The 18,098-nt window shown below is 37.8% G+C and overlaps 3 protein-coding genes across 3 annotated transcripts; 1 reads left to right on the top strand and 2 right to left on the bottom strand.

The window, feature by feature from the left end:
- Positions 1–1,795: 1,795 nt before the first annotated feature.
- Positions 1,796–5,468, bottom strand: ftcdnl1 (formiminotransferase cyclodeaminase N-terminal like 1). The gene is made up of 6 exons (XM_056252002.1): positions 5,374–5,468; positions 3,992–4,108; positions 3,731–3,826; positions 3,458–3,613; positions 2,995–3,183; positions 1,796–2,353 (listed from the first exon to the last, which is right to left on the bottom strand). Exons 2-6 carry the CDS (start codon positions 4,104–4,106, stop codon positions 1,914–1,916), a joined length of 996 nt encoding a protein of 331 aa, XP_056107977.1. The 5' UTR covers positions 4,107–4,108; positions 5,374–5,468; the 3' UTR covers positions 1,796–1,913.
- cunh2orf69 (chromosome unknown C2orf69 homolog) lies at positions 5,421–7,937 on the top strand. The gene is given in 3 exon segments (XM_056252001.1): positions 5,421–5,468; positions 5,471–5,749; positions 6,701–7,937. Coding segments are annotated over 3 exon segments (1,044 nt in total). The 3' UTR covers positions 7,418–7,937.
- A 3,453-nt stretch (positions 7,938–11,390) lies between these two features.
- On the bottom strand, positions 11,391–17,561 carry stk17b (serine/threonine kinase 17b (apoptosis-inducing)). Its single transcript, XM_056252000.1, has 7 exons — positions 16,788–17,561; positions 14,113–14,325; positions 13,875–14,013; positions 13,582–13,708; positions 13,403–13,451; positions 12,504–12,683; positions 11,391–11,896 (listed from the first exon to the last, which is right to left on the bottom strand). Exons 1-7 carry the CDS (start codon positions 16,904–16,906, stop codon positions 11,659–11,661), a joined length of 1,065 nt encoding a protein of 354 aa, XP_056107975.1. The 5' UTR covers positions 16,907–17,561; the 3' UTR covers positions 11,391–11,658.
- Between the last annotated feature and the right edge of the window lie 537 nt (positions 17,562–18,098).

Here is an 18,098-nt window from a genome sequence, read left to right as displayed (position 1 = left end):
GAACTATTGGCGAAAGTACCCGGATATCGGCGTGTTCGCACCCCAGGAACTAGGAACAATTTTAGTTCTATAGGAACTCTTTTGGAGGAACTAAATTAGCTCCTACTTCAGAGTAGGTTCTAAACCAGCACTATAGGAACTACAGTGATGTTAGTGTACGCTGATTTGCCGAACGCATGCGAAACACCAGCACCCGCCATTTTTAAAAAAGCTATGTAAACACACATATTATAGCCTATTAATTTACTCCAGAAACGAACTCTACGAACATGGAAAACAGTGATAGATTGGCTTGTTAACCTTTACGCTGAGGAGAAAATCCAACGCAACTTTGAAGGGACCAAGCTAAACATTATGTATTTCTGCTCAGCTAGCAACACTGGACATCAACCACACGCCATACGCTAATAACTTTTCATATACGGTCTACTTTCTATGTATAACAGTTCTATCTAATAACGTATTAGACAGGACTGTTAGACAGATCATAACCTAATGAACACAAAGAATGCGAGCACTGTTTGTTTGCTCAGGCTCTGGCGTTGTCAGCGCTGTCAAAATAAAAGTCACAACAACGAGCGCAGCTTACAGAGTTCCTACTGGCGGTGCGAATGCAACAGGAAACGTTCCTAGGGGAACCATTAGTTCTTGGGGAACCACCCTGGCTATCACAACCATGTTGGTTGTAGTCTGAATGGAAGATGGGTGCATTCTGAAGGATTTCCTGTATGGCGAACTGAACAAGACCAACAGGCAGACCCCACCTGAGGTACAAAGACATTTACAAAAGAGATCTTAAGGCTCTCGGAATCAACCCGGATTCTTGGGAAGCTACCGCCGCAGTAGACCTCAGTAGAGACAGGTTGTGTTGAAAGGCCTCTCCAACTTTGAGGAAACCTTCAATCTGCAGACTGAAGCAAACAGAGGAAGGCGAGGAGGAGCCAAGCTATCCAACCTGCCTCAGATTTCACCTGCATGTTTTGCGGCAGAGACTGCCACACCACAAATGACGCTGCAGCTGCACTGGTGATCCTCATCCGACGTGATCCATGGTCTCCTGAGACTGGAGGATCTCTCGATTTGAACATTTTCAATAATTTTCTATTCTTGACTGATATATATATATATATATATATATATATATATATATATATAAATGTGGCAATAGATGAACTGTTAAATGAGTGAAATTGAGTCCCTGTAGTCGTCCAATTTGACTCTCATACGCTGCTGTTATATATATTATTACCTTGAAAGGTGATTTTTATAAAATGTAGATTGAATACTATCCTCTCTGTTGTTTAAAATATTAAGGCAATTATCATAGCTTGACAAAATGTTTAATTTTACACGATTTTTTACATTTAATGACCCCTTAGCAGCAGTAAAATCACATTGCAATCAAAATGAATACCATCAAAGAGATAGTTCACCCAAAAATGAAAATTCTGTCATCATTTACTCTCAACCTCCTGTCAGTCTAAACTTGTATGGATTTATTCTGTGAAACACAGGAGAAGATATTTTGAGAAATGTCTCTGTGCTTTGTCCATACAATGGAATTTATTGGTAACCAAAACTGTTTGGTTGCCAACAGTCTTTAAATTATCTTTGTGTTCAACAGAAGAAAAAAGACATACAGGTTTAAAACAACATGAGGGTTTGTGAATGATGACAGAAAAAATATATTTTTGGGTAAACAATCCCTTTAAGGACTGTACTTGTAAAAAAAAAAAAAAAAAGATATATATATCTATATATATATATATATATAATTAAATATATATATATATATATATATATATAGTAATAAGGGCTGATTATCTATTGTTGGTGGCTCAACAAATTCCCTATAATTAACAATTGATTATTTTGCAATTTAGTTAACACAGTGTTGAAAGTTGTTGGCTTGTTCACATGTGTACACGCTGCAGCTCTTTCCAGAACTCTCCAATGCCATTTGAGAGCGCTCCCTCTGCCAGTCTCCGGCACTCACGTGGGGTAAAGCCCACCAGGGCAGTACCCTTGATAGCCACTCCATGGTGTCTAGCCAGCTCTGCTACACGTTCTGTGATTAGCGAGGCTGGAGCATGGCAAAAGTTTTGCCCTCCAATGACAAAGCTTGGCCATTGTTCCACACTATAAGATGAAGATGATGGAGGACCACCCTGAACACTCTCCACATTGCAAGCGATCTCCATAACACCTTCATGTGGCAGGGCCATGACCTGAACTCCAGGGATTCCACCAGAACTGGTTTCACGGATTGCTAAAGCAACAATCCGGCCCAGGGCCAGATCCTGGGTATCGATGGTCACGTTACAGTTCATGACGTAGGGGCTGGCGCCAACACCTGCAGAACAAATAGCTGTTATTTGTTTAGTTTAGTGAGGTTCAAATAGTGATAGTGAGTTCGCACAAGTTAAAAATCTGTCATCATTTACTCACCCACATGTCGTTTCAAACCTATAATAATCTTCAAAACACATTAAGATATTTTTCATGAAACCTGGAAGGTTTCTGTCCCTACATTGCAAGTACAGGTAACCAAAACTTTAAAGAAACTTTTTCAGCAGTGTTGTTATTTTTTCCCCATTCATTTTCTCTTTAAGGATATAAAAAAAACTTAAATAAACAGATCTATGACAAACTAATCAACTTTATGAGGGAATAAACTACAATGATGCACTGCAAACAATATCAAATATATATATTTTAAATATATTGCAAAATGTACATATATACACAAATATATACAAATGTACAGAGTTAAATTCCCTCAGAATTTAGTTTTTTTTAACAATAAAGTTGAAATTGCTGATAACTGCAAGAGAAGCATATACTCTCAAATTAAAATTTCTTTAATAAAAAATAAAATAAAAATAAAGAACTTCCGGAACCCAATTTTGCTCTGTTGCTTAATTGTGAAGCAATCTCTACCTTGCGGTTTCATTTTTGTTTCTATATTTTGTGAATGCAGATTTGAAAAATAACCTGTAATGCCATATCTCCTTGTGGCCTGTGGACCTACATCTGGCTGAATGCTTGACATATCTTTGACCTTTTTGAACCAGCCAATCTCCTTCCTCCTTTGAGCCAGACCTCGACGCTGAGGAGAATCAGCCCATCCGAACAAAAAAGCACTGGTACCTGCCACTCGTTCTGTCAGAGCTGTTGCTAATGCTAAACGAGAAAGAAAACAGCAGTTGAGGTGCATATAAAATGACAAGTTCACATTTGAGAATATATTTTTTTAATCTGTAGAATGCTAATAGTGCCCTTTAAATAATGGTATGCTGAGCCCAAAAAAAAACTCAATGCTGTTTGTGCTCCATTAGCTTTTTTTTCCTATTTTATTTATACTTTAATACTATATTGAAACCATTTCTGTACTTTGCAAAGTGAATATTCAGAGAATGCATTTTAACATTTCTTCTGGGCATGCATGGCCACATACCCTGGGCCTCTTTTCCACAATCCTCAAGGCCCACCTCCTCCCCCAGTGGATAGAGAGGCACCAGATCCACTGCACCCATGCATGGGTGGGTGCCCTCGTGGACATTCATGTCAATCAGAGAGAAAGCACGCTCACAAGCCGACAATACAGCCTCACCTAAAATTTACAACAACAATACAGATTGGCCTCTTTTGTACAATTACTTACAAAGCAATTGTTCTCAGCAACTGGACATGTATTAAGAATGACTGGAAGGACGAGCAGGCAACTCACTTAGTAGGTCAATGCTTGCAACAATAGTGATGACAGAGCGATTGTAGTCAACATCATTGAAGATGTTCAGCACTGTGATGCCTTCACGCTTTTTTCCTTATAAAAGGACAGATTCGGACAGTTTTGTCACAATAACATGCAACAAAAATATTCCTAATGTCTTCAGATACAGTTTAATGACCACTTTGAAATATTATTTGGTTTAGAAGTAATTAATAAAGGCAAATTTTATAGATCCATTCCATGCATTGAGTTTCTCACCATGTGTGTCAGTGATGGCTGCTCTTGCCACTGTCTCCACCAGGTCTCTTCTCCGAGCTTCCGAGATGTTCAGGAGACATGCAACCAGCCGTCGACCAAGAGCAGAGCCGGACATCCCTCAAGAGAGCAGAAACACTTTTACAGAAACACATTTACAGGCCCACAGACCCCAAACCTATGATGACTATCAGCCAACTCAAGAACGCCTATTTAAAAAAAAAAAAAAAAAGAATCTTGTTAATACTTCATAATAACATTACTTAAGAACATTAACAACATGAACATAACCAAATATAGTAATATTAAACACTATATTTAACATATATAACATTTAAAATTAGTTGAAAGAAAAGTCATGAACATATAAGTTATATAGGTTTTATGAATCTTTTCCACAAAAGGAATGAACTTTCAAGGCTGAATAGTTGTGTAAACACTCGACAGCTTTATATTGATCAGTTTCTTTCTAACAGTCCAAAGTTTATCATACTCGTAGATACAACAAAGAGGCATCGTATATTATTTACTAATACTTTTTTACTAATACTCTTAACTGACTGACTTGTAATCACATTCATGCACAAAGTTACTTGAAGGCGTGAGACTCAGTCCAGAAGCACACATGCTCTCAGCTGTTTCCGCTATAACGTCCGATTCGTGAACGAATCGTTCTATTGAGTCGAAACTTCTCAATGAATCAGTTAAACCATTTCACAAAAACTGTCTGAACGAAAAAAAAAAACCGTATTGCAAATTTGTTTAGGCTTATTTACACAATTGGTTATAAATATAATTTTATTTAGCAAAAGATAATACAATTAATTCAGTATTAAGTATGTTTTTAGGTTCAAAACTTTTATGATCTAAATGGCTATAACAAATTGACAAATAAAGTAAGACAAAAACGTTAACAAAACAGTGCCTATAGAACATTTATTGCATGTAAAATGCCACGTCAGAAAGTTAGGGACATCATATTGTAAATAAATCTTTTTTGAACCGGTTCTTTGACGCGAATTGTTCAAAAGAACCGACTGAACCGAGTCATGATTAAATCACAATACTCCGCCCCCTGAAGTTTAAAAAGAAACTTAGATTTTGGACATTAGATTAAACATGGTCATGCCGCATTAATCACTACAGTGTTCTAGTCATGCAGTCAAAGTCAATCTAAATGCGTTATGTATCAGCACTAACGTTACCGCTGCTCATGAATGCTTTTTGGCTCCGCGCATGCGCATCGTTTTCAAGCTATGACGCACCCCAAAAGCGCCACTTGGTGGCGTTTTAATATAAACAAATCATAAACCAGACACATATCATTAGCCTGAACCGTTCTATATGGGGAGGCTGCCATGCAAAATTAACGCCCGAATGCCTACCGGATTATCCTGGATCATGCGTTGCTTTTTGCGCCTGGTTTGCAGTGATGGTTTCGATCTTAATGCTGCAGCTCGTGCAGTCGCCGCTACATAATCCCTTTTGCTCATGAGAAGTATCCGATCAGTTGTGGCTTGTTTATCGCTAGTCACTACAGCGAGGAAAATGAACGCCGCAGCGGGGCTGTGCGTCCCCGGGACATCCGCTGCTCCGCCCGGGCTGCTCCGCCTGACTTCAGTACCCGGTCATGATCAAAACCGCGTAAACGATGTTCTGCTCTTACGACCCGCCACGGAAACGCAGAGAGGATGCGACAACGAAACAGAGAACCGGCAGAATGGAAACGATCACGTAGTCTTCTTTCCTGGAGACATTCAGGTTGGTGCAGGTCATCAATGTCTTGTCATGGTACCACGACTGCATGCCCTCCTAAATTACTTTCTAAACAATAATGGGTTATTTAATAAAGCTCTCAGGATCCTGTGTCAGGAATTAGATATTGTTTATGCAGTGTATGATGTAATCCTCTTATTAGACTAAATATGCCTATTGCGCGTTATATAGGGACCGTGAACCCCCTGTAAGGAACCTCTAGGATTATTCACTAAAATAATTTGATACAGTTTAGCTTCTGTTGCGACTAATAAGGAATCTCTATTATTTCGTTTTTCAATAGACATTGAAAACAGACCCAAGACACGTTTTAACATCATACTGCAGAACAGCATTTATTTGAAACAGAAATGTTTTGCAGCAATTTTGATCTATTAAATGCATCCTTGCTGGATAAAAATATTAATTTCTTTCAAAATTAAAAAACATTACTGGCATAAAACATTTGAACCATAGTACATGCATGCCTCACAGCTATTGAATGTGTCTGAATAAATGGAGCGTTTTTCTTTTAGATAAAGTGAAGACATGCACATTTAGTCCTGCTGTTTTGTTCTAGAAGAATATTAGTTCAAGCTTGAATATACTTGAATCATGTTAATGGAAAACTAGGAATTATCAGGGAATTTTAAAATGGTGATTTCTAGGCCTGTAAGAGTCATAGAAATTAATAATATTTTCACAAGTCATGGAAATTACTATAGCAAATATATGTTTCTGTGCAGGTGTGAGTTATGTGCATCGTTCATTGTGAGAAACTTCCCTTAATCTCTATTAAACGAATTACAAATGACAAAGTCATAAATTCATTTCTCAAAAGGTGTGCGAACCCTGTTTTCGATAGTTAGTGTTCATTAAATATATATGCTGAATTTCTTAAATTTCTCTATCTTCCTCTCTTCATAATGCAACTTCTCATTCTCATCTACTATCCAGAACTTCCAGCAGGAAATGGCCCTCCAGCCTGACGCTGCCCCATGGCAGTCCTGGAGCCTGGAGCGTGTCGCCCTCAACCTGGGCCACCGGTTTCCTGGCTGCCATATCTGGGTAGTCCGCGCATCCCGCATGTACCTACACAAGTTCAGCTGCTATCAGAACTTTGTAGAGAGCAACCTATTTGGAGCACCAGAACACTCTCCAGACTATGGAGGCATTCGCCACCTGAGGGCACTCCTGGGTCATGGCATGCAGCGGGCTGGCCTCCCAAATCCTTTACCTCCTCTTAGTGGTACAGCCACCCCTGGCCCCCTTCCTGCAGGTTTCACCCTTACCATAGTGGGCTTCAGTAAAGGATGTGTTGTTCTCAATCAAATCGTGTATGAGCTGGCTGGAGCTCGAGCGGATCCAGAACTGAGGCTGTTTCTGGACAGTGTCTCAGACATGTACTGGCTGGATGGAGGACACCCTGGAGGCAGTGAGACGTGGGTGACCAATAAATGTGCTCTGGATGAGCTGGCCTCCAGTGGGGTGGCTGTCCATGCCCATGTCACTCCGTATGAGGTAAGGGACCCGATGAGGGCATGGGTTGGGCGAGAGCACCAGCGCTTTATAAAGACTCTGGAGGATCTGGGTGCCTGTCTGAGCCAGAAACTGCACTTCGAGGAGGAGCCGGCGTCCATTGAGAATCACTTCAGAGTCATTCAGGAGTTCTGACTATTCTTGATCTATGCTTTCAAGTCTTAACACGGAGTGTATTCTTCGTAGAGCAGACAGCTTTGTATTGCACTGATGTATTAGTTAAAAAAGAGCTTTGGGTTTGCCTACCCAACACTCATAAATAGGAGAGAAGATTGAAGCTTGATAGTTCACAGAAATAGAGAAATACTGTCATCATTTACTCGCCCTCATGTCGTTCTAAGCCCGTAAGACTTTGGTTGATTGTTAAAACCCAAATTAAGATATTTTTAAGGAGAGCTGAGAGTTTTCTGTCCCTCCATTGAAAGTCCAGGTGACCAAAACTTAGATCCAAAAAGGTCATAAAGGTGTCGTAAAATGAATCCATATGAAGCAAGCAGTTTGAACCTTGTGAAAAGATACGACCACTTTATATGATGAACAGCTTTCATTTAGGCGTTTATTCACATATACACACACATACATGGAGCACATCACATGGTAAACACGGAAGCTCATGCACGCATAACGTGCATTCATCATGTGCTAGAACAAACCTCATTGGTTCTCGTGCATCACACACGCACATTTGAGCTTCTGTGATGTGCTTCATGTATGTGTGTCCATTTAATCTGTTCATCATATAAAGCAATCATATCTCTTCGCAAGACTTGGATTAAACTGCTTTATTCATATGGATTCATTTTACAGCACCTTTATTAACTTTTTTGATCTTCTAAGATTTGGTTACTTGGACTTTCAATGGAGGGAGAGAAACCTCTCAGGTTTCATTAAGAATATCTTAATTTGTGTTTCAAAGATTAACGGAAGTCTTATGGGTTTGGAACATGAGGGTGAGTGAATGATGACATAATTCTTATTTTTGGGGGTGAACTATCCCTTTAATGACCAAACTTGTAACACATTTAGCTGCCTGACATTAAGCCTTATTGTTTGCCTGTTGCATCTACTTACATAGGCATTGTCCGATATACTAGGATACTTGTTTTCCATAGTTTATTTGGAATGCAGATATGCGTCGTAAAACCATCATCTCTTCGTGTTTAAAGGGCTGTCATTTCCTAAGAAAGGAAAAATTAACTATCTGAAAGTGGTTATTAAATTAATTTGTTTTTATGTTGTTACAATAAATTATTAAGCTTGGATTTTCATTTTAAGTATTTGTATCCCCAATGATATATGGATACTCTTGAATGTAAAAACACTTTGTAAACTTCCTGGCCCTGCTAAGGAATATATATTAAAAACCTTGCAGACAGGCAAATTTACTTAAGAGCAGTTGCAGCTCCAAACTGTATTTCATAAGCATTGTCCCATATACGATTACATTGGTTTAATATCACAAATGTGTTCTGTGTTTGTGTTCTGGTACTGCTTTTATTTGGAAATCAAATCAAAGAATCTAAGGATCTTCCATTGAAATGAAATGTATAGAATATATTTTTGGTTAGATGAAAAACAAAAACCTAAAACTTTAAAAATATTTTATTTACTGACTCATTCTGTAATGTTTTATTGACTGTAATGGTAAGTACCCAAAACGCTTCCAGTATTGAGTCTCAGAAGACTACACTCTAGGTGGCGCACTTTATTTGGAATGTGCTGTATTGAATATATCACATACTAATGAATATGCGGATTTTGTAATATCCTCAATGTAATGCAGTGAATGTACTTCCTGCTTCATAGTCATTCCATGCTGATGTAATCCAATAAAAATGTTGAAATGTTTCAGTGATCTGTTTAATTAGAAACGTGAACTTTAAATAACGCAATTCAAGTTGATTCAACAGGAAAAGGTCAATCAAATCCACAGCTGGCATCAAGGTTCAAGATGTTAAAAGGAATATATAAAATTAGTATGTTAGAATGTTTAAAGTTAAAATGATTATTTAATGATTTTCAGTCACAGATTACGGCTTTACTATCCTTTTATTATTAATTCAATAAATCAATGTAATAGAATGAGGGATGAATTAAAAAAAATTGTTTCGTTATGGGTCATAAAACATCGATATTAAGGGTGCATACTCTACAACTCTAGACTCTCAATGGCTTTATTAGAATTTGTAATACAATTGAACGTCATTTATTATGGTACATATAACTCAAAATACAGTTTTCATCGTGGGCATCTTCCATTATCAGTTTTCACTAAGATAGTAAGACAATCAACCAAGTTATCCCGTAAAGTGACTTTACAAAGTTTGTCACAAGCTTTCTGCAAATACCCCAGTAACTGCTCAGAAATGCACTCCAAAGTCTGGCCTATTTTGCAGCTTCAAATACCTCATGGCCCTATTGAGGTCGTTTCCCAGGCAAGGAATAGATTCGTGTTTTCCTTTAAGATGACGGCATACAGTGAGCACACGACCGTGACAAGAGCCTCTCGTCTTCGGAGACAATAGCTCTATTATGATTGCAGACTGGTGACATCTCTGGGAAACCGTAAGGCCCTGAGCACACAAACACACACACACCTCTTTAAACAGAACAATAACTGAAGGGCTCGACCGTCAAGACTAAATTCTGCAATATTAACATTTCCAGTTAAACAGCCACTCAGAAAAGCTGTCAATTATATTAAACCAATAAACCCTCAGCTGTTCTAGTTATATTTTCACTAACCCTCATATGTTGCATTTCTGCACACTTTCTGATGTGCACAAATCTTCTTCCAAACTATTTTCCATCACAATAACATTCACTTGCCCTTCATTCCAGAATTCACACTCCGTACTTTCATTACAACCAAACATGCTTCACTATCTGACACAACCATATAATTTCAACAATAACAGCCAACATTAACAACCCATCTTTTCATGCCCTACATAAACAAAGACCATAAATATAACTTTAACACAGTTTTCCTTTCTAAAACGCATTGCATATATGTATCCCCATTAAGTCCATACAAATAATTTACTTTAAATACACTAGGCCATCAGTTTAAAGGGTGTACCAGTATCTCAATTAAAACAGGGCAAACATTAATAATACATACACGTAAATGTGCTGCACTGGTATTACATGAGATCAAGTGAGGCTGTACGGCTCAAGCATAGAGGGAAAAAATGCACACAAAGGCACTCGAGAAATATACACCGGTAAACTGCAGTTACAGCTAACCCTGAGAATAAGGCTCAGAATGAATGAGTACAGAAACCTCCATCAGTTAATGGCATTAGCTTAAAAACACCTGTACAAAAAAGGTAACAAAACCCTGAATTACCTCAGATTTGTGCATAGATAAAAACTGTCATTTTAAAATTATGTATATCATAAGCCATCACATGCATTGAGATATTAGGCGCCTGCCATAGGAGAATGCTAGAATGGTACCACTTAACAGTTTATTATACAATATGTTGGCAGGAGAAAAGGGAATATTTAAAACAATAATGATTTTAAAAACAAAAGAAAGACTCGATTTACTAAATAATGCTGTTACAAATATTTTCTCATATTTTTGTCACAGAAACACATATAAAAGAGGGTTTAAGTGCTTTCCTGATTTTCTTTAGTCATTCTCTAGAAGGAAGTTCTGTGACCAATACAAACACATATTTGTGTAATCCAGGGTGTGTTGTACGTGTGTGTGTTGAGTCACATTTTTAAAGAGTCCACTAATGTGTCAATACCACACGAAAGGAGAGGATGTAAGTCAAAACACACACCCATACACCGAGGGCATTCCAGTACTGAACCTTTTCAACAGAGACAGTCTCACGAGGTGTTTTTGAATGAACAAGGTCTAATCATACAACCAGAACTCCCTCTGACACTGAGACACAGAGAACAAAGACTGACATTAGTTTGCTTAAACACTCGCATCTTTCATTTAAGCAGAATTAAAAACCGCTGAATGCCCTGCTGCTCTCAAGCGTGTCTTTTTTAAATACCTTTTTGTTGCTTTAAGTGCAGTAATGGAATTAGTGTCTAGATTAATATGGGCTAAAATATGCAGAATAATTAAATTGACACTGAATGGAGATTCAAATAAAAAAAATATTCAAATTAATAATTTAAAATCCAAATATGACAAGAAAAACAAAAATCTTGAGACAGGACAGCAACATAGATATTTAGATTCTCACTACTATAGTATTAATATTACATCAGATCTGGCCCTTTTGTGAAAAGATCATCTTTGGTCAACCAAAGGATGGTGAAAAAGAAGCATGTTTGTGGGGGAATGTACTCAAGGACCAAAATTGTGATAATGCTATTCGGTGCAAGTGCATTTCCCTTTAGGATCAGCATAAGTGGTCACTGTCGGCCGTGGCTGACATGTCCTCTTCAAAACGAAACCTCTTGGCATGTGGCGAGTCCAGAATGTTCTCTTTGTCTTCAGGATCCTCGGGTGGCGCGGACCACTTCCCCCCGAAACTCCTTTCCCGGGGAGTGCGTGGGGTCACAGGGATTGGATCAGAACCTGGAAAGTGGATCCATAGCCAGGGATGGGTCATGCAGTCGGCTGCACTGGGACGATCCCTGAAAAAGGAGGGGAGAATTCATGTCCAGGACTTTGATATGTGGTTAAGTGGAAACTAATCTGAAACTATCGTTAAGAACAGCAATAAAACCAAAGTACATCAATTAGTTTATGACAACAAGTGCAAATGTAAAATCTTAACTCTATATAGAAACAAACCTTTTTCTTTCCATTAATCCTAAACAGTCTATTTTGACCTCATTTATTCTCAATTGTTTTGTCTTTTCTACAATTGTGAATGCATGTTTGAAAACAAACGAAAAGAAAATGAAACCTGGACTTTATACTTTGTGATAACCAACAGTTATACAATCTATGGGAATGGAGAAAGTCAATATCTGAAAACTTTGAGCCATAAAAGAGTGATCATTGGACAAGTTAATTTGTAAGCCTATTTATATGTTTGCAATGACTTCATTTCTAAAACACTTCATTTGTAATGCATAATACAACCATATCACCCAGAATAATTACTGTTTTGGAAGTGGGGAAGGGTATTACATAGCACTTATTATATGACTCTTTATTTATAAGCAGTACATCATTTTGCACAGTACAATGACTGAGCTTGGCTTCCTCCAAGTGTCTGAAATGAGAGTCACTCACTCTGGTGCTTTGACCAGCAGTTTCTGGATGAAGTCTACAGCCAGCTCAGACACCCTTGAAAAGGCCTCTATGCTGTAGTCCACGTTCACCTGGGATACGTTTAGGAAGGTCTCCTGTTTATCCTCGCCAGCGAAGGGAGACTCTCCTGTCACCAGCATATAGGCGATCACACCCACACTCCTGAAGTCAACGGATACACAATCAGTTTAAAACCATCTTTGACACGTCAATAAAAACATCTATGAACATGGAGATTCCTTTAATAGCACAAAGTTGTTTGACTCTAGTATCAAATTGATGTAAGATTTATTATTCAATTGATCAAAGGTGATAGTAAAGACATTTATAATGTAACAAAAGATTTATATTTCAAACAAATGTTGTTTCAACTCATCAAAGAATCCTGAAGAAAAAAAACATGTGGCACAAATATTTTCAACATTGATAATAAGAAATGTTTTTTTGAGCACTAAATCAGCATATTGAAATATTACTCAATGATTTCTGAAGGATCATGTGACACCGAAAACTGAAAAAAGACTGCTTTGCCTTCACAGGAATAACGTTTAACAACAATTTATTTTTTGTTTGTTTGTTTTTTTGATAAAATAAATGCAGCCTTGGTGAGCCTTTTCACAGCCATTTTAAAAAGTCTTCCCAAACTTTTGAATGGTAGTGTATGGCTTTCAGATTGTTCTATTTTTGTCTTTACTTAACAGAATATAGTAGACAACAATTCTCACATCTCCCAACAAATGAATTTCCACAAATTCTATTGACCATTGAAATTTCCATGACCTTCTACAAGTTTATTAATGTCCATGACATTTCCAGGTCTGGATATCAGCCAGTGGGAACCTTGTATATTGAAACACCTGATGAAAAAGATTAAGACTCACCAGAGGTCTGTTGCTGTGGTGATTGGTTCATAGTTCAGGATCTCAGGGGCTGCATATATGATCAAAAGCAAAACGACCAAATGCATAACTTTCATTGAGCATGAACTCTTCTGCTATAATGAGACCATGAACAGAGATATGTGTGGATTTGAAGATGAATGACACTGAATAAACCTTACCTACGTACTCAGGGGTTCCCAGAATCTCTCTGAGCTCCCCAGCAGAGCCTAACCGGCGGGCCAACCCAAAATCCACTATCTTTATATCCCCCAGTGGGCTCAGATTGGTCAAGAGAATATTCTGGGGCTGAATGAGAGAATACAGTCTTAATAAATACAACTAGTGCTTTTAAGAAGAAATGCACAGAATCAAATTGAACAAGAGTAGCATCAGGCAGATTATAGTTTAAAGGGCTGGAATTTCAGGACAGAATGTGTCCAATGAAGATGTTAAAAGCAGCCGTGCATCTAACCTTCAGGTCCAGGTGGACCACGCTGCTCTGGTGGAGTAGATGAACACCCTCAAGCATCTGTCTGATCAGACGGGTGATCTGACCTTCAGGAAGCAGCTCCTCTGACACACAGTGATCAAATATCTCTCCACCCGCCGCACTAAGACACACACACATTCAGGGTTATTCTTAGTACTGAACCCAACGATCATTTTGTGAACAGGGACATGCAACTGATGCTTCTAGTCACAGCACTCACTATTCCAGCATTAGAACGAGGTCGTGATCGGTCTCATATACAGCATACAGGTTCACCACACGAGGGTTGTTCTTCGCTGACTCTAGAACGGCAATCTCATGAACGACCTCCGCCCTGCAGTCGCGACCTCGTCGCCGCTTCTTGATGAACTTCGCAGCAAAGACTTTCCCTGTGGCCTTTTCCACACACCGCTTCACCACTGCAAACTTCCCCCTGAAGGAGGCAAACAGAGAACACAGAGAATATAAAAGAGGTAGAGAAAGATTCAAATGAGGGCAATGGAAGCTAAATGTGACATTTTGAGAGATAAATAAAGTACCTACATTTTTAATATCTGTCACAGTGTGCACGCATTCAGTCACGACTCACACCTATAGCAGTTCTCTCATTCAAAGCTCTTTCTGACACAGATAGTTACTAACTGAGTCAAACCCTCCATTAGATGTTCTCACCGTTTAATATCAGGTTAGATGACTGATGTGAGCCAGTCTTTACTTGAGAAACTGCAATTACTGTCACAGCATGAACAGGTGAGACATTAGGCCACAAGCAAGCATATACTCAAAATCAATCCCACAATTCTTTGCACTAGACCATCACCTTTATAAAAACCATTTTGTTCTAATGTCCGACTGCATATTGCATACTGTATCGAGTTAGATCTTGGAACCAAGTCAAAGTAGATAGTAAAATTTACAATATATACACAAATTACCGGTCAATGGTTTAGGCTCATTTTTTAACAAAGTTTTACATACTCACAAAGCCTGCATTTATTTGACAAAAAATACAGTAAAAACCATAATATTGTGAAATATTATTATTTACAATTTAAAAGAACTGTTTTCTTTTTCAATATATTTTTCAAAATGTAATTTATTCCTGTGATGGCAAAGCTGAATTTTCAGCAGCAATTACTCCAGTCTTCAGTGTCACATGATCCTTTAGAAACAAAATCAAATCAAATATTATTAATTTTCAAAACAGTTGTGCAGCTTAATATTTTCTTCAGGATTCTTTGATGAATAGAAAGTTCAGAATAACAGCATTTATTTGTTGAATGAAATAGAAATTAAACTAGAAAATTATTTTTAATAATATTTTAATAAAAAGTCGCTTTTTATCAATTTAATGTTTTCTTACTGATAGAAGCATTCATTTCTTTATTAAAAAAAAAAACAAAAAAAAAACGTCAAAACTTTTGAACGGTGTATATATCTATATGATAAAGAAAATGAAAACCCACCCATGAGTAGAATTAATATTCACTATTGATATTTTTATGATTTCTTAATATTTTATATGACTTTCCCAGACCAGGGGAAAGGTTTGCTCAGGGACCAGGTTGCTCTTTGAGCAACTTTGCAAGTCATCTTTTCATAAAACCCATAAAAAATATCACAGTATTCAAACTTTCTTTCCACAGAACTGCCTTCCTCCACTGCACCTTCCTCCACACTGACAAGTTAAAATATAAGTGAACTGTGAAATGATTTCCTGTTAACAGCACAGCCGGTAGCATAAAAACAGCCCGAATATGGCTGTAAGCAAATAGTATGAGAGAAAGAGGAAGAGACCAATATTACTTCCTCTTTCTCAGTATTCACAGTACAATCTACAGCACAACACAAAACTGGGTCTGGTTCCCACATGGGTTTCCTTCCTGCTAAAAGCTCCAAAGCCTTGCTGTAGAGCTTTAGCAATGACACACACACACACACATATTAGTCACAGTTCAGTGAGCAAGGCCTTTCCAATCCTGAATAATACAGAAGCAGGACAGACTCCAACTCCATACAGCAGACAACCTTCAGTCCTACTCACCCTGAGACTAAACAAACAAAATAAACCAAGAAAACCTCTATTCTAAAGTCTATATTTCTGCTTATAATCTGGGACCACAATACTTCCCAAAATGGCAATATATGAACTACATGCACATTAGCAATTAGATGAAATAACATGAAAATTAATGTTTTTATTTAGCAAAGATGCATTAAATTGGTCAAAAGTAACAGTAAATATGTTTACATTTACAATAATTTAGATTTCAAATAAATACTGGTGGTTTGAACTTTCTACTCAACGTTGAATCCTGAAAAATAATGAATCAGGTTTTCCACTAATATATTAAGCAAAACAACTATTTTCAAAGATTGATAATAAGAAATGTTTCTTGAGCAGCAAATCCGCATATTAGAATGATTTCTGAAGGATCCTGTGACACTGAAGACTGGAGTAATGATGCTGAAAATTCAGCTTTACCATCACAGGAATAAGTTACATTTTAACATATATATTAAAATAAAAAAAGTTATTTTAAACTGTAATGATAAATATTCTAACTATATCATGCACGTATATTATAACATGTAGAGCAAAGATAAGACTAACAGGATATAAGAGGACAAAAACATGCTATAGTTCTGTAATCTGACAGTAGTAACGTCACTTCTGTATCAGAGAATTACAAGAAATAGGACAGAACAACCACATTCACGGACAACATACCGATACATATTTACATTACTGCACTGAGCATCAGTTCTGCAGTCACTGTATTGTTTATCAACATATGAAGACATTATGATAAAATCAAATAAAGCATTTTAAGAAGGAAACAATTAAAGAGACACAGACTTCAGATAATGAGGAGTAACGTTATATTTACACACCTGCCAAGTTCGTGGCTCATGTCAAAAACGGTGTCCAGAGGATCCGTGTGGATGTGAGTGTGGATCTCTGACAGCAGAACCGAGGATCCACTGCGACTGTCCAGTCTCCTCCGGGCCATCACCACCAGCGAGTGAGTGTCCAGTGAAGAGTGCAGACTGCTTTTATCACTTCAACAACACTCTGCTCATGTTCAGAGTCACCACCAGGAAAAAAAACACACACTGCCACCGGCCTCTTGAAACGTTGAAACGCCTTCAGAACGAGACTTTAGTTCGCGCCGCGGTTATCCAGAAAGTGTTGCCAATAAATGAATTCACTTACCGTTAACTGAAGTGAGTTCAGTTGAGTTTGAACACGACAACTGATGCTAAGAGCCTTTAGCTAGCGCAGATTAGCTCATTTAAGTTAGCCCTAAACGATTCCGCAAAACTCCTGGATTAAACTCTATCCTTCATTTAGACGAACGTACATGGAGATTCGTCTCATTTTGTTCAAAATACAAACCGACCAACAGACAGCGCTTCCTTTCACGCAGGACAAAATCACGACACTAAGTTAGAACTGACACCCTCTTCCTCTTCTCACGGGAACAACATCAGCTGTAGTTCAACTGACAAACTATCGGTAATAAACCCTGAATTAAGCTGAACGAAGAGTAAACACGCTCGTCTGGCTAGTTCATGCTGAGGTAAGTCGGTTTTGGATTCTGCGATTCAGATCTTGTCCACCGGTGTTTCTTCAGTTTCAAATTCTGCTCTGATGCCAATACGAGAAGTGAGGCACTACGTCACCACCTTCGTCATCATCACGGTCGTTAGAATTCGCCCATTGTGCGATAGATAGATAGATAGATAGATAGATAGATAGATAGATAGATAGATAGATAGATAGATAGATAGATAGATAGATAGATAGATAGATAGTGAAATCAATAATTTGGCTTCTTAATGTTATGGCCGATAATCGATAAATGGGCTAGAGATAAATGGCAGGCTAGAGATATTAGGGTAGCCTACTATTACAACTTTTCACTCGGGTAAGCGCTCTTAAAGTTAAACACTTAAAGTTAATATAGGCCACTCTCTTTAAATTAGTGCTAGATAAGTATGTCAATTTTAAAATAAAGTGGGAAAATTTAAATATTCGATAGGCTACTGATAAATAAAAATAAAACGCGTAGCCAAGTGTATCCAATATGGTGTCTATATCATGCATTCTTAAAATAAGGTTGTTTTAAATAATGATTGTAGGCTATACTAATACATTTGGTAAAAACAAAGTAATTATTTTGTTTTACAGTAATCATTCTT

The sequence above is a fragment of the Rhinichthys klamathensis genome, unplaced genomic scaffold (genome assembly GCF_029890125.1).
Source record: "Rhinichthys klamathensis goyatoka isolate OS25496 unplaced genomic scaffold, OSU_Roscu_1.1 h1tg000090l_1, whole genome shotgun sequence".
Taxonomy (NCBI): Eukaryota; Metazoa; Chordata; class Actinopteri; order Cypriniformes; family Leuciscidae; genus Rhinichthys; species Rhinichthys klamathensis.
This window is presented reverse-complemented; position numbering and strand designations above follow the sequence as displayed.

Coding starts and splice junctions, on each gene's coding strand:
- ftcdnl1 (XM_056252002.1), bottom strand. CDS start 4,106: ATGTCCGGCTCTGCTCTTGGTCGACGGCTGGTTGCATGTCTCCTGAAC. Junction 3,614..3,730: donor TGCAAGCATTGACCTACTAA/GTGAGTTGCCTG, acceptor TGTAAATTTTAG/GTGAGGCTGTATTGTCGGCT. Junction 3,184..3,457: donor TTGTGGAAAAGAGGCCCAGG/GTATGTGGCCAT, acceptor TTTCTCGTTTAG/CATTAGCAACAGCTCTGACA.
- stk17b (XM_056252000.1), bottom strand. CDS start 16,906: ATGGCCCGGAGGAGACTGGACAGTCGCAGTGGATCCTCGGTTCTGCTG. Junction 13,709..13,874: donor TGGTCCACCTGGACCTGAAG/GTTAGATGCACG, acceptor TCTCTCATTCAG/CCCCAGAATATTCTCTTGAC. Junction 13,452..13,581: donor GGGAACCCCTGAGTACGTAG/GTAAGGTTTATT, acceptor TCATATATGCAG/CCCCTGAGATCCTGAACTAT.